The 27241-nt window shown below is 37.9% G+C and overlaps 2 protein-coding genes across 4 annotated transcripts; both read left to right on the top strand.

Moving 5' to 3' along the window:
• Positions 1-2241: 2241 nt before the first annotated feature.
• jph3a (junctophilin 3a) lies at positions 2242-18332 on the top strand. Of its 2 annotated transcripts, none has more exons than XM_087261915.1 (5): positions 2242-3512; positions 7925-8687; positions 9433-9557; positions 10551-11863; positions 16722-18332. In XM_087261915.1, exons 1-5 carry the CDS (start codon positions 3131-3133, stop codon positions 16800-16802), a joined length of 2664 nt encoding a protein of 887 aa, XP_087118041.1. In that variant the 5' UTR covers positions 2242-3130; the 3' UTR covers positions 16803-18332. The 2 variants fall into 2 exon arrangements, with proteins under 2 accessions (XP_087118041.1, XP_087118042.1); XM_087261916.1 differs by lacking the exon at positions 2242-3512 and adding an exon at positions 4638-5260.
• A 3243-nt stretch (positions 18333-21575) lies between these two features.
• On the top strand, positions 21576-26729 carry znf319a (zinc finger protein 319a). Of its 2 annotated transcripts, none has more exons than XM_087261956.1 (2): positions 21576-21716; positions 22755-26729. In XM_087261956.1, the coding sequence occupies exon 2, from the start codon at positions 22994-22996 to the stop codon at positions 24764-24766; it is 1773 nt and encodes a 590-aa protein (XP_087118082.1). In that variant the 5' UTR covers positions 21576-21716; positions 22755-22993; the 3' UTR covers positions 24767-26729. The 2 variants fall into 2 exon arrangements, with proteins under 2 accessions (XP_087118082.1, XP_087118081.1); XM_087261955.1 differs by having other exon boundaries at positions 21576-21742.
• The last annotated feature ends 512 nt before the right edge of the window (positions 26730-27241 follow it).

Here is a 27241-nt window from a genome sequence, read left to right as displayed (position 1 = left end):
GCATTTTTAAAGCTGTTTAATGAATACTGATCTTAGCTCAGTATCTGATCTTCAGTGCAGTTTAGGTACATGTAGCCTATCTTACGTAATGTTTAAAGGAACAGTCCACTTTTTTAGTTTTGAAAATAACCTAATTTTACAACTCTCCTCTGAGTTAAATAGTTGAGTTTTATCTCTAGGTGTGGCAGTAGAACTTTTAACTTTAACATTAAAATATATAATGGGGTATATGGGGCTGTCGCCTCACAGCAAGAAGGTCGCTGGTTCGAGACTCAGCTGGGTTAGTTAGCATTTCTGTGTGGAGTTTGCATGTTTGTTAACTGAATGTGGTAAGCTAAATTATCTGTAGTGTATGTGGGTGAATGAGAGTGTATGGGTGTTTCCCAGTGATGGCCTAGGGCTTGAAGGAAATTCACTGCATAAAACTTATGCTGGATGAGTTGGTGGTTCATTCTGCTGTGGCGACCTCTGATTAAAAAGGGACTAAGCCGAAAATGAATGAATGGGGTATATGCACAAAGTTTTAATTTCAGCCAGTCTTTCCATTATAAAATTGGCACGTTTAAGATCTGATTTCTTAAAAAATCTGTGATTGTCACTGCCTAAAAGAATTTATATGATTTAACGTGGGTCTCAGACCGGACAAGAGGCACTGCATTAAATTCCATTTCCCCCTTTGTCTTTAAAATATGACTGGTTATTTTACCGCTGCATCTTCAATGGAGATTCTGTGCTCACCTGCTGATCCTGACTTGAACAATTAATTGATGCTTATGAGGTCTATTTACCTGATTGTATTTTAATTACATTACAACATTAATGCTGTGAAAGGAACTTTATGAAATTGAAAATAGTCACATTAAGCTTTGACGGGAAGGTTATTATTGGCTGAAAAACACAAGCAGTGCATATACCCCACTGAATCAGATTATTCAGTACCTTTTTGTCACATGGACTAAATATGACGGAACTATAGAATAGTCAAGCTTTAAATAGGAAAATTATCAAATTTTTAAAAAAAATTTCAGTGAGATGCTAACGGTCTAATCCGATTTAATGGTTTATGCTAAGCTAAGCTAAAAGTGCTCCCGACAAACCCGTAGATCAGCTAAATAAATAAAAAATGGCACTGGGGCAAGATATACTGAAAATAAGAACATTTTCAAAAAGTGTGTCTTTGAAGACAAAAACCTATCAACATTTGTTACTACCACATTCATCTTTGTTAATATAATAAATGTATATATTTTCACAAACATTTTAATATAATGAATATGTCTCTTAAACATTCTAAAAATGAGAATGTGTCCTTATATGTTGCTGTACCATCAGTATGCTTTTATATCAGTATCAAATTGTTAACTTATAGTCATATAAATGGGATTTATATATTAAATGAAACAAAATACTTTGTGTTCGCTTCAACTCAGGATATTAAAAATATATACAGCTGACGAATCATTAGCCTCTCTTGTTTATTTTTCCCCCATTTTCTGTTTAATGGAGAGCAGATTTTTTCAACACATTTCTAAATATAATAGTTTTAATAACTCATTTCTCATAACTGATTTATTTTATCATGATGACAATAAACAATATTTGACTAGATCTTTTTCAAGACACTTCTATACAGCTCAAAGTGACATTTAAAGGCTTAACTAGGTTAATTAGGTTAACTAGGCAGGTTAGGGTAATTAGGCAAGTTATTGTATAACGATGGTTTGTTCTGTAGACTATAGGAAAAAATATAGCTTAAAGAGGCTAATGATTTTGACCTCAACATTTTTTTTAATTAAAAAATGCTTTTATTCTAGCCAAAATAAAAAATAAGACTTTCTCAAAGAAGAAAAAATATTATCAGACATACTATGAAAATGTCCTTGCTCTGTTAAACATCATTTGGAAAATATCTAAGAAGAAAAACAACTTCAAAGGGGAGCTAATAATTCTGACTTCAGCTGTATATATACATGTTTTACTGGTTGTTGCATTTTAAATGCTATGCGATTCTATACTATACTACACTTCTATACTATAACTCCATTTCTAATCCAATGCTTGCTGGAAAAACTGAACAACAAACATTATGCTATTATGAAGCTATCATTACAGCCATAAGGAAAAGGGTTATAAAGAATGGTGATGATTAGGGAAGCCATTGTATGCATATGACTTTCTCCGCCTCTATCCCTTTAAGAAGAACAAGGAGAGCATGAGTGGGGGAGGGGAAAGGGTTGGGGTGGAACAGTCCTGTAATGAGCAAATTCTAGAGACACTCAACATCATATGGCTCAGACCATCATGGCTACACACCTTTAAATATGCACATAAACGTGAAGGAGGAGAGCACCAAAGAGGACTAAAACCTATTTATTTTTGGACGCTTTCAACCAGTCTTCCAGGAGAGAAGCTTCACCTCTACATCACAGCAGGAGCGCAGAAGGGAAAAGAGAGCGAGAGGGAGCAGCATTAGGAAAAAATGCTGTGCCAGATTCATCTTTTATAACACATAAGCAAGGGAAATACAGTCATTTTGGTTTGGAAAAGATGATCTAGAGGGAGGCCTTGACATCCTTCATGCATCGAGGCAACGGATGCCCTCCTGCATCTCTGCATTTTTGCCAGCCGGAGCGGTGCATTTGGGGGCCGTGTAATGTCTGATTGAGTGTATCAATGCTGCTGCTGTGTGGATCTCTTCGGCTGTGGAAAAAAACTAGGCCTTGTTTGCCTGCTGATCTCCACGCAGGGAACGCGGAGCGCGGCTGTGTGCCTCAGCCTGTTGGGACTGTGCAGAGAGGAAGGGAGAAGCTCACCATCTGCATGCCTGTTGGAAGTAGCATGCACAATAAAGACATCCATTACCAAAGCCTGTGCACAAACCGGCGGGAGCTATAACACCAGGATGGTAGCCTGGTAAAGCCGTTCTCATCCCTTTAAAACACCTATACCTAAAAAGCACTGTTTTTTTGTCCTCTCTATGCGTTCTACTTGAATTTTTTGCTGTAACACTTCCTGCCTTGCCTATCCCAGTCTTCCTCTTTCTCTTGCTCTTTTTCTTACCATTGTTTTGCTTGCCAATTGCATTTTTTCCACTTGACATTCTGAAGATTTGCCAAAACCTGTTTCATGCATGTCCACTGGAGGCAGGTTTGACTTTGATGATGGGGGGTCGTACTGTGGAGGGTGGGAACAGGGCAAGGCTCATGGCCGAGGGGTCTGCACTGGGCCCCAGGGCCAGGGCGAGTATGCAGGGGCCTGGAGCCATGGGTTTGAAGTTCTCGGAGTTTACACGTGGCCCAGTGGGAACAGTTATAAAGGAACCTGGGCGCAGGGCAAGAGGCACGGCATTGGTGTGGAGAGCAAAGGGAGGTGGGAGTACAAGGGGGAATGGACGCAGGGGTTCAAAGGCAGGTACGGGAAGTTGGAGAGCACTAGCAGCGGCTCCCGTTATGAAGGCACATGGAGCAACGGCTTACAGGATGGATATGGATCGGAAACCTATTCGGACGGAGGTGAGAATCTAATCATCTCCTTTATATCAGATCAGATAATTTCATGAAAAGCATCTAAATTTTAGGTAAAATATGGATAAAAATATAGTGTTTGGGTTAAAAATGAAGAATTCAGAGGCATCTAAGTTGTGTTGTAAATTTGCTTCTAAAAAGGTGAATTTTTTATGTTTGTGTTCAGTTATTTCACTTTGATAGCAAAGAAAAGAACTTCTTTATTGCTATAAAAGTGGAATTGTTAAACCTACACACATGAGCCTGACAAGATCCTAATTTAAGAAGAAAATTTTAGATGGCACATTGAGGTTTTTGGCTTCAAATGTAGCTAAAACTTTTAACCAAATGGTTATGCTTGTCCATATATGCAGAATCTTGTGGAGTGTAAACTACCCCTATACACTGGATAGCCAAACAAGGCTTATCCACTTTTAAAATGCCGCCCATATGTTTGGGAACTGGTCTGTTGACATTAAATGAGCTTCCAGTCAATACAGTCATTTGACACACATTCATCTGTGATTTAGTTGTTGAATTAGTCAGATGGCAGCCATCATCTTCTCCTTTATGTTCACCTCCATAAACTACCTACAATCTGATCACAGCGAAGGAACCCCCACCACCAGAAAATGGCTCTGGTGTCAGTGAGGTATCTGGCAGTCCAGTTGGCTGCAATGGCTTTGTATTATGTGCTTACAGTGAAGCAGACAAAATCTTGTGGAGTGTAAACTAACCCTATACACTGGATAGCCAAACAAGGCTTATTCACTTTTAAAATGCCGCCCATATGTTTGGGAATTGGTCTGTTGAAGACAAATGAGCTTCCAATCAATACAGTAATTTGACACACATTCATCTGTGATTTATTTGTTGAATTAGAGCTAGATTTATTAGCTAAACTAGAAAAAGACCACCGAAATGTGCAAGTGGCATGAAGATTATTTCTCAAAACATCACTTTTTTGTATCTTGTATGTGTATATATATAATGTATCTTATTATAAATATATAATGTAATGTGTGTATATAATGTATCTTAATACAAATATATAATGTAATGTGTATATATAATGTATCTCATTACAAATATATAATGTGATGTGTATAATGTTCAAATTTATAATGATGTGGTCTAACAGTTATTCGACTCCTTATTTACTCTACAATATCAAACACATTCTGGCTTACCGAAAATGCGTTCATCAGAAAATAATTCATCTGTTAAGTTTCACCTTAGGAACTAATTCATCACGCGCATCGGAAACACACGCTTATTTACAATAAATTGCCATGGAAACCTACAGGCAGCGGGTCATTTGTGCCAATAGAGACTCTTCGCTGCTCTCGCTGATTGGCTGATTCGCATTCTTGTGTAATCCGCTTCCTGGCGTTTAAACGACGGAGAATGCGGAAAACAGTGGAATTGTGTTTTGGTCATGAACAGCGTCGTTACACATGATAGGGGATTTGGTAACAGAAGTGAACGCTTTGTGTTTGCGCCACGTAACAGACGTCCTCTTTATTTGAAAGATGGGTTTAGACTTGCATTCAAAGCTGAATCCGATCAATGTGTGATCTGCCTTTAGCAATTTCGCTGGGTAACTAATCAGGACTGTGATATTTTTGTGAACCACCCGCGACATAACTCATGTGCAACATTTCAGCACCCTGGACAGAAACTTTGCCTATACTATAAGCAGCATCTGTTACATTTCAGCCTGTCCATTCAATTAGTTTGTTGACATTAATTAAAATGTAGCTTTGGCTAGCAGCGAAGACCTATTATTGTTATTATTATTATTATTATTATTATTATTATTATTATTATTATTATTATTATTATTATTATTATTACTATTAATCTGTAAACATAAAATTAATTTTATGTTTTAAAAAATATTAATAATTAAGTAAAACATAAAGTCAAGTAAAACATAATATTATGATTAAGTAAACTTACATTGTTTGTAAGAGCAATTTCTCATTTTGAATGTCTGGGTAATAAACAATATTTAATAAATAAATTAATAAATTAATGAAACAAGGGTAATAAATTTATATTTACTTAGCCTGCACTTATTGTTTATTTGCAATACATACCCAGCAGACACAGGGCGTCAACATGATGTCATATTGATGTTGTTCCCCAATGTCAGGGGCATGTTGGGTTTTGTTTGGAAATGAAAATCGGCTTGACATCAGAACCCAATATCAGGCTGACGTCATTGTCCAACGTCCAACCTAAAAGCAACTAAATATCAACGTCTAATCATATTATACCTTGATGTTGTGTGGATGTTACCACAATGACATCTTTCAGATGTTGGATTTTGGTCACTTTCAAACACAACCTAAAATCAGCCAAGTATCAACGTAATTAAAAAAAAAAAAATAGTTATTGAGTATTTGTAATTACAATTTAAAGCGTTACATTACCCCTACCTGACCACAAACATGACATTGAAAGAAAAGAAATAAGAAATAAGAAAAAAACAACAACATAAAAATAAAATATAATTCTAGAGTTTCAGAGTGGACGGCGAGAAAACAGAGTGCACCATATTTGTTCAGTCCATATTTTATCATTTAACATGAGAGGCTTGCCAACATCTAAAAGAAGGAATATACAAGAGAGGTGCATCTTAATACAAAAAAAAAAAAAAAAATATATATATATATATATATATATATATATATATATATATATATATATAAACCTTCCAGATATATCAAAGTCAACAGTGAGGCAATACATTATGTCATATTTTTAGTCAATATGTTATTATTTGGACTGCACGATGGTGCGGTAGCCTCACAGCAAGAAGGTCGCTGGTTCAAGTCTTGGCTTGGTCAGATGGCATTTCTGTGTGGAGTTTGCATGTTTTCCCAGTGTTTGCGTTTGTTTTCTCCAGGTGCTCCGGTTTACCCAACAAGTAAAAAAAAAACAAATACAAGAACAAAACAATGAGGTATATTGGGTAGACTTAATTGTCCGCTGTGAATGAGTGTGTATAAATGTTTCCCAGTGATGGGTTGCAGCTGGAAGGGCATCTGCTGCATAAAGCATATGCTGTATAAGATTGCAGTTCATTTCGCTATGGTGATCCTGGATTATAAAGGGACTAATTCGAACAAAAATGAATGTCTTCTATCAATGTAATTTCATGTTGTAATTGGATGTCAAAATAACGTTGTCCTTAGACGCTGGCTAGACATTAAATTTTGATCACCTGATGTAATGACCTAGATCTAACCCACTATTAACGTCTTATGATGTTGTGTGCCTGCTGGGTTAAACATGTCAACTGTAAGGCTAGACATTAATATAAAAGACTTAGGTGAGCATTATAATGACCTTATTTTGTATTTATGACTAAATACATCAAGCAAAACAATTACAACTTAACGTGTTCATTCACCATTATCAGTTAATCAAAATGAGGTGTCTTATTTTGTAATTCTATCACTTTTGGCATTTAATCATATAACACTCTTGTTATATTACTAATTAATCCACATTGTTTTATTGTCATTTAATAATAATAATTATGGCCCTATGTTTTATTATTATTTTATTCTTATTTTTCATGTGTTTGTTTATTTATTACTGAGGCAGTTATTCAACAGTTTTTTTTTAATTATTTTTTTTATTACTTACATTTATATAGAACTTTTATGGACACTCAAAGCGCTTTACACACATTAGAGGGAAATCTCCTCACCCACCACCAGTGTGCAGTATGGATGACACAATGGTAACCATATTGCACCAGACTGCAGACTGATAAAGTCAATTATGACATTGGGATAGTTAGGACGCCAGTGGGCAAATTTTGCCAGGATGCCAGGGTTAAACCTCTACTCTTTTTCAAAGGACATCCTGGGATTTTTGACCAGTCAGGACCTCAGTTTAACATCCGAAAGATAGCGCTCACGGAACAGTATAGAGTCCCCAACACTATACCGGGGTGTTAGGACTCACACAGACCGCAGGTTTGGCACCCCCTGCTGTTCTCACTAACACCACTTCCGGCAGCAACCTAGCTTTCCCATGTGGTCTCCCATCCAGGTACTGACCGGATGTAGCCATGCTTAGCTTCAGTGGCCGACCCTGTGAGAGTTAACTAACTGCCCTGCCTGCTGTGAATTTTTGCATTTATGCCACTGTCACTACAGTATATACAATATATTGTATGTGTGTTTGTGTTTGTAGCCTATTTATCTCATATATTTGTAATGCATTTAGGAAGTTATATAAGCTTTATCAAGTAACAAAATATAACAAATTGTTATTGCATGTTCAATCAAATTATCTTTAAACGTTACCTCAAATTACCTTCTTATCGATGCAAGAAATTTTTTGAAAACTAGTGACACTGTTTTTTTGTATCATTATAAATATCTTCGTTCCTCCCGCAGGCACATACCAGGGCCAGTGGTTGAGTGGTTTGCGCCATGGCTATGGAGTGCGACAGAGTGTGCCTTATGGCATGGCAGCCATCATCTTCTCCCCTATGTGCACCTCCATAAACTCCCTACGGTCTGATCACAGCGAAGGGGCTCCCACCCCAGAGGATGGCTCTGGTGTCAGCGGGGTATCTGGCAGTCCAGTTGGCCGCAGTGGCTTTGTATTATGTGCTCACAGTGAAGCAGACAGGCACAGGAAGAGGAAAGGCCGCTTCCGACAGTCCATACTTAGCGGTTTAAAACTGCGGAGGTCTGAGTCCAAGAGCTCTCTAGCCAGCCAGTTAAGCAAGCAGAGTTCCTTCTGCAGCGAGGCAGGTATGAGCACCGTCAGCTCAGCCGCCTCAGACATCAACTCCAACGTCAGCTTAGGTGAAGCGGAGGCAGGGGGCAGCGTGGATGCCACTGTCACCGAAACATTTGCTGGCGAATGGAGAAATGACATGCGAACGGGTTGGGGTGTAAGTCATCGCTCGGATGGACTTCACTATGAAGGCGAATGGTTTGGGAATAAGCGGCACGGTTATGGCTGCACCACTTTTCCAGACGGAACAAAAGAAGAGGGAAAATACAAGCAGAATGTTCTGGTGAGTGGCAAACGGAAAAACCTGATACCACTCCGAACAAGCAAAATCCGGGAAAAGGTGGATCGTGCTTTGGAAGCTGCTGAGAAAGCTGCAGATATCGCCAAGCAGAAGGCTGAAATTGCATTGTCCAGGTAAGACATGAAGTGTTTTTTAACATATAAGAGCAATTCGTGGCAAAAAAGAGCAATCCATCACAATTTGGAATTATCTAGGGAGTGAAGAGTTGTAACAACGGGCAAAACAAATAGTCCTGGAAGGCCACGATCCTACAGATTTGTCCTGCAACTTTTATTTTAATTAAACACACTTGATCCAGGTTACCAAGTTCTTCAAATAGCTTTGAAAACTGCAAATATATTTAAGTACTCCGAAATTATTCATACCACAGGGGTACTCCACGCCCTACTCCAGGCTTAGGACTGGAACTAATCTCCAAAAATCATCCTAACCCATAGTACTGTTAATCATAGAGATCCTTAATGACAATGGTTCTACAATCTACTGGAGCTTTTGATGTGAAGAGTAGCCCGGAATTGTAGCCCTCCAGGTACGTTTTAGCCAGGGGTGTCCAAACCCAGGGCCAGTGTCCTGCATATTTTAGTTCCAACCCAAATCAAACACATTTGAAACTGCTAATCAAGCTTTTTCTAGGTATACTAGTATCTTCCAGGGAGGTGTGTTGAAAAAAGTTGGAGCTAAACTATTCAGGACACCGGCCATCCCGAAACAAGTTTGGAGACCCCTGGTTTAGGCCTTCTGAGTTACATTGATGACCATCTGAGCCAAACACAGTTGAAGCCCCAGCCTGATTTTTGGTAAAACATTGCTTTAGTGAAAATAAATGCTAAATAATGCAATATTTTCCTTTATTTACAGGATGAGCCATGCTAGAGGAAAGGCAGAGGCTGCAGAGGGAGTCGCACAAAGAGCCCTGGAGGAGTGTCGTCTGGCCAGGGCTATAGCCAAAGAACTTTCCCCCTCTTTCCATCACTATGGGAATGGTAGGATAAAATACACTATAGCGCTAAATCTGTAATGCATATAAAATGCTATATACCTGATTTCTTCAACTTTGTTTCTGGAGACCCCCTGTGTTGCAAAGTTTAGCTCCAATCCTAATCATGAACTGCCCGTTATATCGTAATTCACAATGCCTTTTAATGACAGGCTTTCACCTAGATAGTTATACTGTAGTAATTCAGTAAGAAGAGCTACCCCACTCCTCTCCGCAATTTCTTTAGTTTTTAGTTGCCTTTGCATCATCAGTAGGAGCTATGAAGTGTTTTATGCGGCCGAAATGTGGCGAAAAGAAAATCAGCAACTGGAGGATGGAGGACTCTGCGAACAAAGTTTTATTTTTGTTGTGATAATAGAGATGGAATGTGATTGAAAGAGCAAACAAAGGAACTAAATCACCTGCCATAACTTGTTGTAGTACCACATCAATGAGCAAATAATGCATTGGTTCAGACAAAGGTGACAGGTAAATGCTCCTACATTAGCTTTTTGTAATAGTCTTGTAAGACATTAAAATATTCTGACAAGAGTTTTTATTATTAGCATTTGCCAAATCCATATTTCACCAATAGTTCCTATTGTGTTACAGTAGGTTTGTGTCTACTTTGTAGTAATAGCTAATTTAGTTCTGGCAGTAGTTCTTGGACAGAGGTCACCAACTCGGTTTCTGGAGCTCTACCTTCCTGCAGATTTCAACTGCAACCCTGACCAAACACACTTGCTGCTTCAGGTGCTAATTGGTTCAGGTTTGTTTAATCAGGAATGTAGCTCTTTAGGAACAGGGTTGTTGACCCCTGTTGTAGGAATGAAAACAAGTGAGGTAGTTCGGCACATGTAATGTTCGCCCAATATAAGCATCAGCCAAGTCAAATTTCATGTAAGAGAAATCTAACTTGGCAAAAAACACTTGGTGATTACAATATTATTGTATAATCCGTTCCTTAATGTGACCATGTCTTATTATTTCTGTTAACTAGGACTGGAATGCCAGAGACCAAAGCATCATGATAGGAAAGAGAAAGACCATGAGGTGGTCTCCACTGGCACAGACAGCCCCGAGCTCTGCACACCAGACACAACACCCCCAGTCCAAACGCCAGACCTGAGCCCAGTTTTGAGCAGTCCCTCATCGCCACCCTGCAGTCCCCCTACTCATCGCAACAGGAATGCTTGTTTTATGCGTCAGAGTGCAGTGGACGAACAAGGAGGGGCTGAGATTCAGGTTCTAGTGGAAGGCAGAGGCATAGACAGCACGAGAGCTGGGGCTAACAGCTGGACGGCTGAGATGTATCCTCACAGAAGAGGAAGCAAAGGGGAGAGCAGTCGTTCCACAACTCCATCCCTGCTGGAAGAGGAGATCGGTCACATTAATGGGCATGAAAACTCAACTCATCATCCATGGGAGAACGGCTCCTCTAACCACAAGCCCATCGAGCATATGGCCCCTGAGAAGGTCTGGGATCAAATGTCCTCCAATCAAAAGCCCTGGAAGCATGTTTCCTTAAATCAGAAAACACGGGAACATGCAATTTCTAGGGAGCGAGAACGAGAGCATAAACCATCCAATCACAACTCTGTTGATTGCGAATCTTCCAAGTTCAAACCACAGGTGCACATATATTCCAATCACAAGTCTGCAGGTCATAACAATTTATCCAATCACAAGACCAATGAGCATGCTTCCACCAATCACAAACCAAAGGAGTTTATTTCTGCACATGAAAAACCACACGTTTCTTATCATTATAACCCCCAAGAGCATGTTTCCTCCTATCACAAACAACACGAGCATGTCCACTCAAACCACAAGCCACGAAAGTCCTTCACCAATCATACGATTGGTGAGCCTAGCTTAAATGCATACCAGCTCTCAGACCGTGGGGCCAACAACTCCACTCTGGAATGGACTGTTGAAAACAATTCCCAGTGGATCTCTTCTCATTCACATCCGCAGGAGAAAGAAGGGGAAAATGATTATCGGGTTGAAATGAGGTTCCAGCCCCTAGACTCCCTTTCTCAACAGAACTTTGGCTCTGGCATGAAATGCTCGGGTCTCCAAGGGCACAATTTGCAGAGACTACGTCAGCGAAATCAAGAAGGCAAAGAGTGGGGTCTTGCAGCCAGGGAGGGATCCATGGACTCTGTGCAGATGCTTGACACTTTGAATGTTGGGGTTGATGTGGAGGAATGGCCTTTGCACAGGGACATTACTCTTTCACCCCCTTTAACGTCTTCTTTAGAACCACTGGAACAAGAAGGAGAGCAACTAAACCTGATAAAGACAAACTCAGTAAGTAAACAGAATACTGCTTCGGGGGTTTCGGTTCTGCTAATTAAACATATATTTACAGATTTACGCAGCATAGATTTATTACAAGACTTAAAACGTAAGCAAACAATATTTTTAAGTAGAAGCCACAAGACAATGAGTGTCATTTATTAAACTTGTCTATGCACAAATTAATGTGTAAAGTGAGCGTACAGACATTTTCACTAATAAATCATGATTCATCAAAACTTTTGTACTAAAATAATTCAAAATGTATGATTTAAAAGAAAAACTACTTATACCACACTTAATAATCATGTACCCCTGAGCAGAGCTTAATTTGTAAATTAATAATTCCCGGAACAAATCCAGAAAATAAAACTTACCGTGACCGACATCCACCAAATTCAGTTCTCCCAAAACATGACATCATTAAACGCAGATAGCGCAAAAAAGAGCATCACATTTTTGAACAGTCTTTAATTATTTTGTGCCATATGATGTTTTAGGTCAGTCATGGTTAATAAAATCATCGTAAACGTATGAACAATCATTATTCAGTTCACTTCACTATTATGTGCTGGGTAAAAAATAAATGACTAAATCTTTAAGAAGAGCCCACAGTTACCTCTTCTGTCATGTTTTCGGACTGACTTGAGATTGTTTTGCTTCTGTCTCCAGCTATTCTGATCCATTCGTGCAGTTTCATCTTTTAAAGATCAGGCTCATTATCAGATTTACTCGTGGCTTTAAAAAAATATATGTATGCCTCTTTGCCATTTTGAATATACAAATATTATTTATGTGGGCCACTATGCCAGTGTTTATTTCCGCTGCTCACTGCACAGAAAACAATAATCACCATTCAATGAGAGTGATTGTAAACATAAGAAAGCTAATGGGCTGAAAATATTGTTGAGGGCCGTCATGTGTGTGTGCGCACACACGATCCCCCACAGCCTTCGATTGTGCTTATTCTCTCTTTCTCACACACATGCACCCATGCACATAGGTATTTACCACACACAATTTAATGTCAGATCTATTCAAATAAATACTGGAATGCAAAACACGAATATCTGACATTTTCCGGAACAGGATCTGGCTCAAATTAAGCTCTGCCCCTGAGGCCTTATAAACATGTATAAAGAACCCTAGATACAATTAGATATGTTATTTACATGGTGATTGAAAAGTAACTAGACATTAAAAAAAAAAAAAAAAAAAAAAAATATATATATATATATATATATATATATATATATATATATATATATATATATATATATATATATATATATATATATATAAATTTAGAGGTCTAAGCAACAATTATCTGCTCTATAAATATTTAAACAATGAGTATTGTGTGTTTGGAGTTATGGCAACTGTGATTGCGTATTTAGTGTACAGACATGTTTCCTGAGAGTGATGAAAGATTATTCATGCCTCAATCACAAAATCATGTTTTTTTTTTTTGTTTTTTTTTTTGAAACGAGAGGTGCCTTTAGAAATGATTTCTATTGGCATCAATTGTTTTGTGCAGTGTTTATGTGCCTTGCATGCGCCTTGCATTTGTGTGCTGTGACTCATGTTTTGACGGAGCGCTCTGCGCGTCTGCATTTAGAAAAGTCAACTCTGTGCATCAAGACCGTTAATGCAATGGATGCTTAGCATCATAAAATGCCCAGCCCTCTGCTCTTTTAAAAATACTCTTTTCTAAAGTCAACAAAAATGCATCTCCCATTTTCAGATCTGAAAGCATGTTCCACATCCAACATCAGAACCTACATTACCGTTAAAGTTCTTTGTCTTTTGTTTTGCTACCATAATTGCCCTTTCTTAATTCGTAATTTGTGTTCTTATAATTTTCTCTGGACAAGTGCCACTTTGTGCAAAGCCCTTATATGGAGTTTGTTTGCCCGTGTATTATGCGAATGACTAATCTAGTGCATAAGCGTGCTTCTAGAAAACAATTCAAATTTGTTGTGATGAGGTCGGAAAGTTTTCATGAGAAGTTCAAATGTGTATAAATATGAAAAACATATGCATTTATAAGTGAATGAGACTCAGTGTTTATCTCATTATTGGCAGAAAATGCTTCCATGGGGTTAACACAATTTTCAGGCAATCCACAATTTCATTGTTGTTTGATATGGGGTACTGTTATCCTTGTTCTGCAGTAGTAAAGAGTCTCAGAATCCAAAGATGTGATAAAGTAGATGTGTGATGCAGAGTACTAACCTAAAAAAAAAATAAAAAGCATGGAGAGAGTTAGTAGTTCGGTTCCTGGTGCAGAACTAGTGCTGTATCAAAAAATCTTTTGAGAAATCGACTCAGCATCAATTCAGATATTTTCAAAATGCATCAATAATCTCTACTGAATTACTCCAGAGCTTCATTTTCAACAGCAAATGGAGCTATAGGCAATTTTTTAACCATTCACATTCTCACAACGAAGCCAATAATATGTAACTGCAGACTTGCAGACCCACACATATTTTAGGACGCACAATCGCAAGCTCACAATCCAGGCCTCCAAGAGGGAGGGACTTCCATTGTAAGTAGGATTATTTATAGGGCTGATTAAAACGTTGAAATGTGTTCGGATGTGCTCTATGTGTTCAAAACCTGTATTCTTTTATACCACCTGTATACTTGTTATCATACACTTCTTCATGGCTTAAAATATGTTGGTGGTGTAACAAATATGATAATTTTGCTAGTACTCAATTCAAATTGTCTTATTTGATAGATTTTTCTCATATGCTTATTAAGAAAAAAAAAATTAACATTTATTAAAAAAAACTAAAAAATTGTACTGCTGTTTGAACAGAACTGAGTTTTACAAAATTGCCAGTAAAGTCACTAAAGTTCCCTAAATGGCTTTCTGCTGTTCTTACACTATCTGTTCAATTTTTGGTTAAGCAACAATTCATTTTGGACAGAATAATAATAATAATAATTATTATTATTATGTCTATTATTTTTAGTATTTTCATAGCAATATTAACTAACCCATCAATATGTACAAGAAACAAAAGGCTGGAGTTTTGATTGCATATAGTCTGTAGATAAATGACTACTGAGTGTGTGTCAACTGCTCTGCCATACACGCAACTGCCACTAATATATTTAAACATCTGTGTAATGCGAAAAACGTGCTGATTACATTATCACTGTTAATAGTTATTGCTTGAAATATAAACCTAATGTCTGTTGTCAGTGTCAATTTTGACAGCAAATTTTAATTTAGCTTTAGTCTTAGTCTTATGACTAAAATTCCATTTTAGTTTCAGTCATATTTTAGACTTTTGAATCGTTTTAGTTTTAATCTAGTTTTAGTCAACTAAATTTCATAATATTTTAGTTGACTAAATCTACTCTAGTAGTATATTTAGTTGACTAAAATATGTATTGGTTTAATATAATTGGAATTTATTTAAAATATTGTATACATTTATTTATACAAAATAGTCTAACTTAAAATTAAAAAAACAGTCTAATTAAAACATGGAAATAGCATTCCATTAAAGACCAAAAATGGGATATGTATTGTTTAATTATATCATAAGTAATATGTAAAATGTGCGCTTCACTTTAAGGTAGTTTTGTTATTTTGACTTCCTGTTAAGAGGAGATTAGCACTACAGTATCATTACATCTTTACAGACATAAGAAATAATCATTGAATCGCTGTATGACGTCCTGAATAAAGCAGTTTTGTTTTGTGCAGGTACACTGTAAATGGTTGTTGTCATGACAATCGTAGCAAATGGAAACATTGCGTGAACAGCGCATGTTAGCGGGTTAGCAAAACTGTAGCCGCAGCTAAAATGAAACACGTGAGGAAATAGCTTCCTTGCGATAATGAATGCCATGATCGTATGAATTTAAAACTAACCGATTTAATACCTTTTACTGTCTAACTGAGTAAATTCTCTACTAGGTCAGCGAGAGGCTATACCAGTTACTTTCAAATGTGCGTCACGCACCAATAATTATTCTGATTATTCTAATACCAAAATTATTCTAATACAAAAATGCATCCCTCAATCACATTCTCGTCTTGTTTTTATTAGTCAACAAAAATGTTTGTATATTATAGTTGTTGTCGTCATCAGCACTTACTTTTTATTTTGTTTTCATCTAGTTTTCGTCGGTAGAAACTTGTTCGTCATGAAAATTACACCGCCTAAATTGCATATATTGCATCAGGTTTCCACTTTTTAAAATGGCCTTCCTATGAATTGTCAGTCACAGAAATGGCCCCCTGCCAATCTTGCGAGTTTGAGACCCCTGTTGTAAGGGATGGGTTTAGGGTTATGGTAATTGTAGAGATTATTAAAGCACAGCAACAAACTAAATATCATAACTGAGAGTCAAGTGGATATCTTAAGACTAATTTTAACACAACTCACTATGAGCACTCTTGTAATTCACTTAATCCTTTCGTAAGTGTAATGAATGATTTTGGTTCGAGTGGTGTGCATAAGGAATTGGAGGTGAGCAGAGTATGGCTGTTTGTAATGAATACAGTGCCATCTGCTGTTAAAAACTAAGCTCAGAATAGATTCAGGAAAGAATAACAATGCATTTTGAAAATCTCTGAATCGATGCAGAATCAAAACTACAGCTCCATCAGTTGGGGAAGTCACAATTATCGCACTAAATACACAAAAAATTGACAACCTTACTCCCGTAAAGTATTGTGAATGAATCAGTTCAGTCAGATTGTTTATCAAGCTACTTGTGGAGCAGATTTTTTAAAGTGGGCAGTAGTAAATGATATTTAGCTGTGTGTATGATATTTAATGTTTAAAGAACAGATCTGCAGTATAAAGTGTGTCTAATAACGTTCTTTTCTCTTGTCCTACAGGGCTCCAGCTCTGTCCTGGTGGTCATGGTGATATTACTCAACATCGGTGTAGCCATTTTGTTTATTCATTTCTTTATTTAATCATATGGCCTATAGAATGTCAATAACAGCATTGATCATCATCAAGAGATATAAGATATGCACACAATGAACACTTAGCACCACTATTTTAATATAAGGAACCCAAACAATTACAGTAGTAAATGTCTGTGTAAGTTGGGCAAGTTCATGTAAATTGTTAACTTCTTTTATTGTTCAATTTATTCTATAATTCTATTACAACACATTAGTTAACTTTGCTTACCTTTTTTCCCACCACTCATAATAAAGATCCATTCACAATATTCTGTAGAACTCAAGTATTATGCACATTTAGGTTTTTTTAATATGCAGAGCACGTCTGATATGTTTTACCACATCTTTAACGGTTGCGAAAGAATATTTGGGACTTGTTTGTTTTCTTTTCAAATGCACATCAGGCCTGAGACATTGAGTAACGAGACGATTATTGTGCAGAGATGGTCTTGTGGTTTTATGTACTTTGATATAGTTGATGTAAGGTGCAGTTCACACTAATATACATATAATCAACCAGTCCAAAACCACATGCCCTCTTCCCACTGTATTCCAGGGTGCAGCCCTATACGATCGCTGCAGACGATCATTACGTCATCCAACTCTCTCATCTACATACCCAGATTCGACAAACTATAAGTCTGTGGTTACAGCTGTCTTAAAGGGCTTCATCATAGTGCATTGTCATGATTAAACTCATACACAAATAAGCCTGCAGAATTACTTCCACTCAAACAAATCCACCTCCTTTAGCAAATACAGTAATAGTCACTGAATTTCAGCACAATCCAGTCGTGTAGTTCATTTTGACTCACTGATTCACCATCGAAACACTGCTATGCCAGACTCACTACAAAAGAAACGTCTGTGTTTTCTCGTACACCACATGATCTGCTAGATGACATAAAAGTACAACAGGGGTGCAGCAGCGGTTGAGTATTCCGACTCATTCTCGATAAAGTTTGAGACTGTTACCTTATGACCACTGCTTTGGATATATTATATTATTCTATATTACTGAACACTTAACATATTTGAACACGTTTGCAAGATATCATTGATATGCTGAGTGCCTTTTTTAATTGAGAAACCATCCCAGCGAGCAGGTTGTGTACAGGTGGCCGCTCATACAGAGGTCACGAGAAACGGTTCGTCTCTCTCTCCCACCCCACCTCTGAACAAATCAAGTTGGCTTACGAACTGAGCCTAAGCCTGTGGAGATTTTTACAGCATGTTTGTTAGCCTGTTCTCTTCTGCTGTTACTCTGTGTGATTTTCTGCCTGTCTCTCTGTCCAGCAACTTAGATACCAATTGGGACTGAAAGCAGTGTAAAAATACCAGCTTATGTTTCTCAGTGGGACCTGACTGACATTATCTAAATTAATGAATGATAAACTGCTATTGTATATTTTATACTACTCATCCAGTGATATCATGTTGTGAGATCATTGCATGCCGACGCATGCCCTTTCTTACGCAATGATTTATGAGATTGTTTCCAAGTTATGTGGAAAATTAATAAAATGTTTGAGGTTATGTTGTGGTTTATGCTTTTATAAGAAAATGTTCATATGAAAAAAAAAAAGTCTTCAGGTTATATGTGCATTTAGTTATCAACAAAAAGAAACCCAAACCAAAACTGCAACACACTCGTGCAAACATATATAGACCAAAAAATTTAAATACGGCCCTTTAAAAGAGCCAGATGTGGTTTTGAAAGTGCTTTTTAAATGTCCCACTTAATTGAAAGTCACATTAGTTTTTTTTTCTTATTAGGACATGACTTTTTGGACTTCATTTTGTCCACTGGGAATTGATTGGATTATTGCCCTGCTTGTTTAGATATATTGAAGCAAGGCTGCAAGTTCTGGTTTAACTTAACCAGAAAATAATCCAGCTTAACAAGACTACACAAGGGGTTTTCACACCGGACTTAACTCACATTTTCATTCTTCTAAGCAACACTTTCACACTAATAATCTGAAATGGAAGCACAATTCAGGATGTTTTCGCATGGTTTAGATCAGGGATCTCAAACTCAGTTCCTGGGGGACCAGAGCTCCGCAGATTTTAGCTCTAACCTCCTCCAAATCACAATAGCTCAATTTTGTCTAGTCTTGAACACATTAGATCAGCTGTGTTTGATAAGGTTGGAGCAAAACTGCAGAGCAGCAGCCCTCCAGGAATCGAGTTTGAGAGCTATGGTTAAGAACAACTAATGAAAACTCAAATGTGAAATCTTAAACCTAGAATTTATTTTGCAATTAAAAAGAAAACTTGAAAATTCTCAGCTTTGCTAGATTAAAGGGTATAGGTACAAATAGTTAAAAATACCTATAAATGTATATAATATCATGTCATATAATAATTATAATATATCATATCATAATAACAACATCATACAATAATATCATACAACAAAAATATATCAAAGTTTTTTTCTGAAAATGGTTATTGTTTAGTGGCGAAGCAGTGGCGCAGTAGGTAGTGCTGTCACCTTACAGCAAGCAGGTCGCGGGGTTGCTGGTTCGAGCCTTGGCTCAGTTTGCGTTTCTGTGTGGAGTTTGCATGTTCCCCCTTGCGTTCGCAAAAGAAGACATTTTGAAGAAAGATGGAATCCTGTAATTGACTTCCGTAGCATTTGTTGTTGCTGTAGTCAAAGGTTATAGGTTTTAAGCTGTTTACAAAATAATTTCATTTATATTCACGTGTACAAAGACAAAGTGTATAAAGGTTTGGAACCACTTGGGGGTGAATAAATATTGAGTTTTCTTTGGGTGAACTATGTTACTTTACGCAACAATAAAAAATTAACATTCATAATTTACATTTGGATGACATGTTATCTTATTATAGGTATATTATGCAACAAAATAAGAGTTGAATTGAGTTGACCTCATACCCGTAGGTAGAAGTTTGGCATTTGATACAAACAATTAAACCACACAAATCCATACCCACATATAAACATATAAAAGTACATTATAAAATATTAAAATTTATTCAAAGCTGCAATAGATGATGGGACTAAGCCATTCCTATAATGTTTTGTCCTACTAAAAAGCATCTGAAACCTTCGACCCAAAGGGAGCAGGATAAACTCCTCAGACAGAGGATGAGTGCTACAGCTACTAATGTTCTGGGCAATCCGTAAAAGCTGCCTACAATACAGAGATTCAATACTCAGCTGTGATTTACCAATCAACCTGCTAGAATAACCTGGCTCAGTCTACTGCTGTTTTTAAGGGGCAGACTTCCAAACCATGCCACCAGAGCTAAGGATAGAATAGACTCAAGCACGGAAGAAAGGAGTAAGCATTTTGGTGCCAATGTGAAAACGTGAGTTTCCTGAGACAATATGATGATGCCCCTTCTTGCACACAGCATCACAGTTTGCCTCAAAGTTTAAAAAACGGTCAATAATTGTAGCCAAATATTTGTAGTTCTCCACACATTCTACTTTTTGGCTACTAATATCAGTCGCCTCAGCTGCTGTATGATTCCTTCTAAAATCAATAATCATGTCATTTTTTTGTTGCATAAAGTTTTAGATTTGACTCCTCACACCCCTGAACAAAACGATCCACTATGGGTCCATGACTATTTTCATCTCCTTGGATCAGCCCGTTATGTCTCTACTCTCTTAGCGTTGTGTATTTTATAATATTATTATCAAACATCATTTGAAATATGTCCATTTAGATTTGTATGAAAAATAGAGTTGACTATTTGTAAAAGTAATACAAACACTTTTTGATAAGATTTTTTTTTAAATATAACACATGATAATGAACAGTTACATTATTTTAAACAATCACTGCTTGTGTACTTGTTGTTTAACTTGTGAAACTTACACATTTGTAAAAGTGACAACAATTATAGCACTACTGGAATTTATTGCTACTTAAATTACCAACAATTATACATATTAACAAATATCAGTAAAATAACAGTTATGACAAACAATCTGATTCAATTCAATCTGAAACAATTTTGAGTCACTTTTTAAAATTTGCTAAAAGTAGTCCAATGTCTACTAAGTAGCCAAGTAACAAGTAGTCCATTGCTAAATTTGTTGCTAGGTGCTTTTTGAAAAAAAAAATGCTAGGGTAGTATGAAAAGTTGCTAAATCTAGCAACAAAATTGCTAAGTTGGCAACACTGAACTAGAGCACCCAGAGGAAACCCATAGAGAACATGCAAACTCCATACAGAAATGCCAACGGACCCATGGGGAGGCTTGAACCAGCAACCTTCTTGCTGTGAGGCAATTGTGCTACCCACTGCGTCAGAGGCTGTATATATATATATATATATATATATATATATATATATATATATATATATATATATATATATATATATATATATATATATATATATATATATAATCATAAATAATGCTGATTTATGATTATCTCATTATTTTTTCAAATAGCCCTAACCAAACTAAGCAAGGCATATGATTTAATGTAAAGCTTAATCATGTGCATAACCTGTGTAACTAGAGTCTAATAAAAGACTAAATTTTAAATGCATAATTTCAGGATAGCCGTTTGACACAATGTTGTTTAAAAGCTTGCCGTGTCTGCAAGTTGCAACGCCATTGTGAGGACACAGACATTCTCGGTTATTTAATTATTGTTTTTAACATTATTGCATTAGGCCTACATAATCAGACGGAACGAGGAATTTGGAAACGTCGCTCGTATACTCCAAAATCAGTGATTTTCCATCGCCTTGATTCCGCCCATATCATCGGGGTGTCCGCCTTGTTCGAGGGGCTGGTCGTAGAGGTCCGATGCGTCACGTTTGTTTGGGCCTTCTGCATCCCACTGGCAGGGAAGCGCCCGATTTTTCATCCCTGGCGTCGAAACGTCCTGTATATATTATTACAATCAGGAATCTTCGGGATAACGAGGTATCGAAAGGAAAACGCGAGTCAAAGTAGGTTAAAAGCAGCGAGGTGGCGGCTGCTAATTTTTAACGCAATTGCTACAGTGTAGCATACTGGTAAACACATTTGCATGAAGCTTTGCGTGTCATTTGCATGCAGTTCTGCAGACGCGTTATGAATTGTTGCATAAAGTGTGTTTATTGCATTTGTAATTTGTGAGTAACATAAAGTGGATCGATTGCATACGAGCAGATTGTTAGAGAAGACCATTAGCAGCGGTTGCTAGCTCTGGCTGCAAGTGTGCATCGGTCAAATGCTAGCTGAAGTTTGCTTGTACACCAATTGCTAATAAAATTAAGGGGTATGGTTGTATTTCAAGGTTTTGTGCGATGGTTTTGAATATGGATTTCTAATATCCAAAGCTTCACTTCTTTTTCGCATCAGGAAAATAATTAAGTCGATCAAAGGGAATTCCAGATTTCTCCCATTTTTCCTCCCTCAGGCTAGCAAGCAGCCGGCTCCACAGATCGTATACAATTCTTAAATCTAGATTTTCATTGTGCTCATGGCATGCCATTGTTATTGTTATAGTATTCCCAACTATAAATAAGTTCTTGTCAAGTGTTTGTGTTGTAATGGGAATGGTTTTTTTTAAAATCAGTATTAGTAAAGGGTGTCTGAATTAAGCAGCTTTATTAATGTGATGAAGATACATGTGGAAACATTGAAAATATCTAAGAACAGTATTTTTTTTTTCAATTCCAAAATTTTTTATCCTGAATGTTTTAAGCTTTGCTCATTTTCTTCACTTAAAATTTTTTTTCTTACTGACACTGATATAAGGAGTTGTTTCAAGACCTCTTTTTTATCATCCACATTCTATAATTTAGTGCATTTTCAGTTTAAAATAATTTGTTTTTATTTGTGTTGTGTACACATTTGACAGCATTTTCAAGTCTTTGATTAGTCGTAGTTTTATTATTATTATTTTACATTTATTATTATTTTTATTCTCTAGGTGAGTAATGCTTGTGTAATAATGCATTCTATTTCCTGTTGCAGGTATGCATTTGGAGACCGTTCTGTGTAGGTTGCAGGAGAACATTTCAGACGTTCCCTCTGGATTGGTATTTGATACAGATGTACTAAAAAAACTCACAAATGAACCAGTTCACCCAAAACTCTTTATAAGACAATTTTAGTATCATTTGTAATCTTTCCAATGAACTGACCATCAGTTGTTGGACCATTATTGTGCAAACAGATCCCAAAGTGCTGACCCCAGAAAGCTAAGTTCATACATGTACAGTGCAAGAATGACAGAAGCATGGCAACAGCAACATGCAGTGGCCGCTCCTCCTGTCGGGCACCCGCTTCTGCAAGGGGCTGAGAATGCTTTGGGCAGCGCTGCATATGGTATTGTCCTTCAGGCGGACCCTGCTTTGCAACAGTCGCAGCATGGACAACATGCACAGCAGCATACGCTGCCAGCTCAGCAGCCTCAGCTGCAGGTGGGCAGTGAAGGTGGCCACAAATGTGGAGCATGTGGTCATGACATTTCACACTTGGCCAATCCTCATGAACACCAGTGCATGGTTAACCAGGACCGTTCTTTCCAATGCACTCAGTGCATGAAGATCTTCAACCAAGCAACGGATCTTCTGGAGCATCAGTGTGTTCAGGTTGAGCAAAAGCCGTTTGTGTGTGGTGTGTGCAAAATGGGATTCTCCCTTCTCACGTCTTTGGCACAGCATCATAATGAACACAGCACTGGAAACAACCCAATGAAATGCTCTATTTGTGAAAAAACCTACCGCCCAGATTCATCCACCTCAAACCCTCAGCAGCCCTCCACTGCAGAGACATCCAATGATGGGGCAGCCATGGGTTCCTCTTCCACTACAGCTTTTCAGGGCTCTGACCGTCCATATAAGTGCTCAGTGTGCAATAAGGCGTTTCGCCACCTTTCAGAACTCTCTCGTCACGAAAGAGTGCACACGGGTGAGAAACCCTACAAGTGTGACACCTGTGACAAGAGCTTCAGTCAAGCTTCTCATCTGGCACACCACCAGCGCACACACAGTGCCGATCGGCCATATAAGTGCGCCGTTTGTGAGAAGACCTTCAAGCACAGGCAGCACCTGGTGCGGCACATGTACGCTCACTCTGGCGAGCACCTTTTCAAGTGCAACCTGTGCGAGCTGCATTTCAAGGAGTCGTCCGAGTTGCTGCACCACCAGTGTCAGCCTGCTGGAGAGCGTCCCTTTCGATGCACAGCATGCGGGAAAAGCTTCAAACGCCCCTCGGACCTCCGACAGCACGAGCGCACCCATTCTGAAGAGCGGCCTTTTCAGTGTGAGGAGTGCCAGATGAGCTTCAAGCAACAGTATGCGCTTGTTCGTCACCGCCGTACACACAAAAACCCAGCCGACCGCCCTTTCAAGTGCAATCAGTGTGATAAGGGTTTCCTGCAACCTTCCCACCTGCTGTATCACCAGCACGTCCATGGCATCGAGAGTCTGTTCAAATGCGCAGCTTGCCAAAAGGGCTTCAGACAATCTGGGGAGCTGCTAAGGCACAAGTGCACAGAATCAAACTCTGGGTCTAATGCGGTGGAGAAGCCGTACAAGTGTGACGTGTGCGGGAAGGGCTACAAAAAGTCGTCCACGCTTCAGCGGCACCAGAACTCTCATTGCACAGAAAAGCCACTCAAGTGCTCGCTGTGCGGCCGCCGCTTCCAATCCTCGTCGGATTTCGTGCAGCACCGTTGCGACCCTGCTCGAGAGAAGCCCATGAAGTGCGCAGACTGCGAGAGACGCTTTAAATATTCTTCCGAGTTGCAAAGACATCGAAGAGTCCATACAGGTGAGAAACCCTTTAAGTGTCCCACCTGCGACAAGGGATTCAAACAGCGCGAACACTTGGCTAAGCATGGCATTATCCACTCCCGCGAAGCTCAGTTCAAGTGCGTGTGGTGTGGAGAGTGCTTTGGAGAGCTCGGGGCCCTTCAGGAGCATACAGTTCAACACACTGCAGAGGGAGGAGGGTATCCAGCTTCCTCTTGCATAGAGTAGACCTCCTTACCGAGCTAAAATATACGTGATTATTCTTATGTACGTTTAGTGACATATCCCATAAGCATTGCAGTAACTGTTGGACTGGTAAGGAACTACAGCTTTGATGTAGATTTTGGCAACATCGCATCTACTCCACAGGCACCATCTTGATGAACAGAACCGCACTCATGAAGGGTTGCTCTTCAAAAAAGAAATGCATGTAAAAATGAACAATTTTGTCTCGTGTGTGACTCGTATACCACGTGTTGGAGACCAGCCAAGAAAAAGCTGATCAGTTTTACAAGGAACTAAAGAGTTAAAGTGTGAGTTCTGCTTTGCGCATTTAAAGACCAGTATATATCTAAAATACCAAGATAATGTAGTGCAGTTACCTGAGAAAGCTTTTTTTTTGTTGTTGTTGTTCAGAATTACTTAAGCAAGAACATGGTAGCCACCCTAGATCATCACAGGATTGACCTCGTCTAGATCATTTTCTTTTGAACTATTTGGCCTTGTACCTTACAAATTAACTGCCTTTCTTCCAGTGATCTCCATCTCATGCCTCCTCCATGTTAGTAACGGAACACCGTCTGGTCATCTGGACAATATACAGTAGTGATTGTATGTATTCTTAATGTATAACTCCCATCACCTAACCCATAATGTAACAGGGTATATGTATGCATGAATAGCCTAAATAATTTATACCGTTTGTTGTCATATTAACTTGTAGGCAAAATGACTACACGAAAAAATATTAGCCATTTTCTTTTCTCTAGCGCATTTTGACTTATAACAACGATGCAGTTAGTTTGCAAGCAGTTCTAAGAGTGAATTTACAGTAGTACCGCGTTTTACAGTTACTTACTAACTGCCAGGCGACAGAGAACAACGAAGAAGCATTTGAGTTTGCCGACTGCAAACGGATGGTGTTTTGCGTTAGCTAAATAATGCTGTAGAATTTGTAAAGATATCTGTACATGGATGTTTTGTATCACTTTGACATGAGTACAGTGCTAGGTTTTAGTATCTGTTTGTGTATCATCATACTGTAAACTGTGCATATGTGATTGTTTCCTCTTGTGAGGATATGTTGTTTCTGTTTTAGTGGATTATTCTTTTACCGCAGACACCTTGTTTAGTTTCTCTGACACTGATTTATTTGTTTAATTTCTGCTTTAGGAACAAAAATGTCACACAAGATTTTAGTTTTTGCGCGTGCGTAAATGAATCGGATGATAGAGCGCTGCAGTTAAGACAACAAAACCCTGAAGAGTTCAGATCTATGGGAAGCATCATTTTAGAATATTTGGACATTTTGCTCCACACTGCACATTTTCCCACCTCAGATGTTCATATGTAGTGATTTGTTACAAAGATGAAGCATTTTTATTGATATGGGTTTGTAATTTACATGTAAAGCAAAAAGTCCAAGTATCATCAATTTATGTTTAACTTTTAATAATAATAATAACAAGTTGAAAGTCGCATTATAAAAACCCATGGGAAGTCTTGAGGGAATTAACACTGGGTCAGCTTTCCAGGTTTTGATGCACTGCAGCACCCTATAGAACTTCTTGTTTGGGTTAAAATACTGTATCTCACTGAACTGCATAACAGGCAATCAACAGCTTTTGTAATTATATATAAAATATCTATATTGAATTGAGAAATTCAAGAGTACAAATACAGGTTAAAGGATTATAAGAAGCTAAAATACAGTATTAACTAGTAGTCGTTTTTGAAACGTAAACCTCTTACAATGCAGTTTTTAAATGTCTAATTGAATCCATATTAATAATACATTTTATGAACCTAACAGCTTGAATGTAAATATTGCAAACATTTCATGATTTTTTTTCCCCTTTCAATGCCTCTGAAAGCCTTATTAACATTAACGGCTAATGTGTCAGTATTGTTTGTTCTGTTACAGATTTGTGTACTCTTCATGTGCATTAAATGCAGAGACTGAATGGTGTCATTGCTTGTGAAGCAATATCTTTCATGTCGAGGCTATTAACACGTTGAATTAAATAAATTATTTCAGGTTTTTTTTTTTTGTATTTGAGAAAAATAGAGGTTATCCCACCAACCAGCACCTCTATCTGTACATTCACTTAAGCCACAGGTGTCAAACTCAGTTCCAAAAGGGCCGCAGCTCTGCACAGTTTAGTTCCAACCCTAATTAAACACACCTGATCAAACTAATTGAGTCCTTCAGGCTTGTTTGAAACTTACAGGTAAGTGTGTTGGAGCAGGGTTGGAACTAAACTGTGCAGGGCTTCGGCCCTCCAGGAATTGAGTTTAACACCCCTGACGCCATCCCTTTAAAAATATGTGTCTGGATATAAGGAGACTCAAGTTTCTGACATGCCATAATGTGTTTTTTTCTTTCTTTGATTATCACAAAGGGTTTGGCATGACATAACATATTAGGCAAAAAAATTAAATGTTTGTAAACAGTTTATGCTGTATTTATTTCTGAACCAGATG

Source organism: Danio rerio, chromosome 7 (genome assembly GCF_052040795.2).
Source record: "Danio rerio strain M-AB ecotype USA chromosome 7, GRCz13ab, whole genome shotgun sequence".
Classification (NCBI taxonomy): Eukaryota; Metazoa; Chordata; class Actinopteri; order Cypriniformes; family Danionidae; genus Danio; species Danio rerio.
Note: the sequence above shows the minus strand (reverse complement) of the source record. Positions and strands in the feature narration are given on the sequence as shown.

Bases quoted from the DNA above. Each gene is read 5' to 3' on its own strand.
- jph3a (XM_087261915.1), top strand. From the start codon at position 3,131: ATGTCCACTGGAGGCAGGTTTGACTTTGATGATGGGGGGTCGTACTGT. The intron at 8,688-9,432 runs GTAAGACATGAA...CTTTATTTACAG, and splicing joins GCTGAAATTGCATTGTCCAG to GATGAGCCATGCTAGAGGAA. The intron at 9,558-10,550 runs GTAGGATAAAAT...TCTGTTAACTAG, and splicing joins TTTCCATCACTATGGGAATG to GACTGGAATGCCAGAGACCA.
- znf319a (XM_087261956.1), top strand. From the start codon at position 22,994: ATGTACAGTGCAAGAATGACAGAAGCATGGCAACAGCAACATGCAGTG.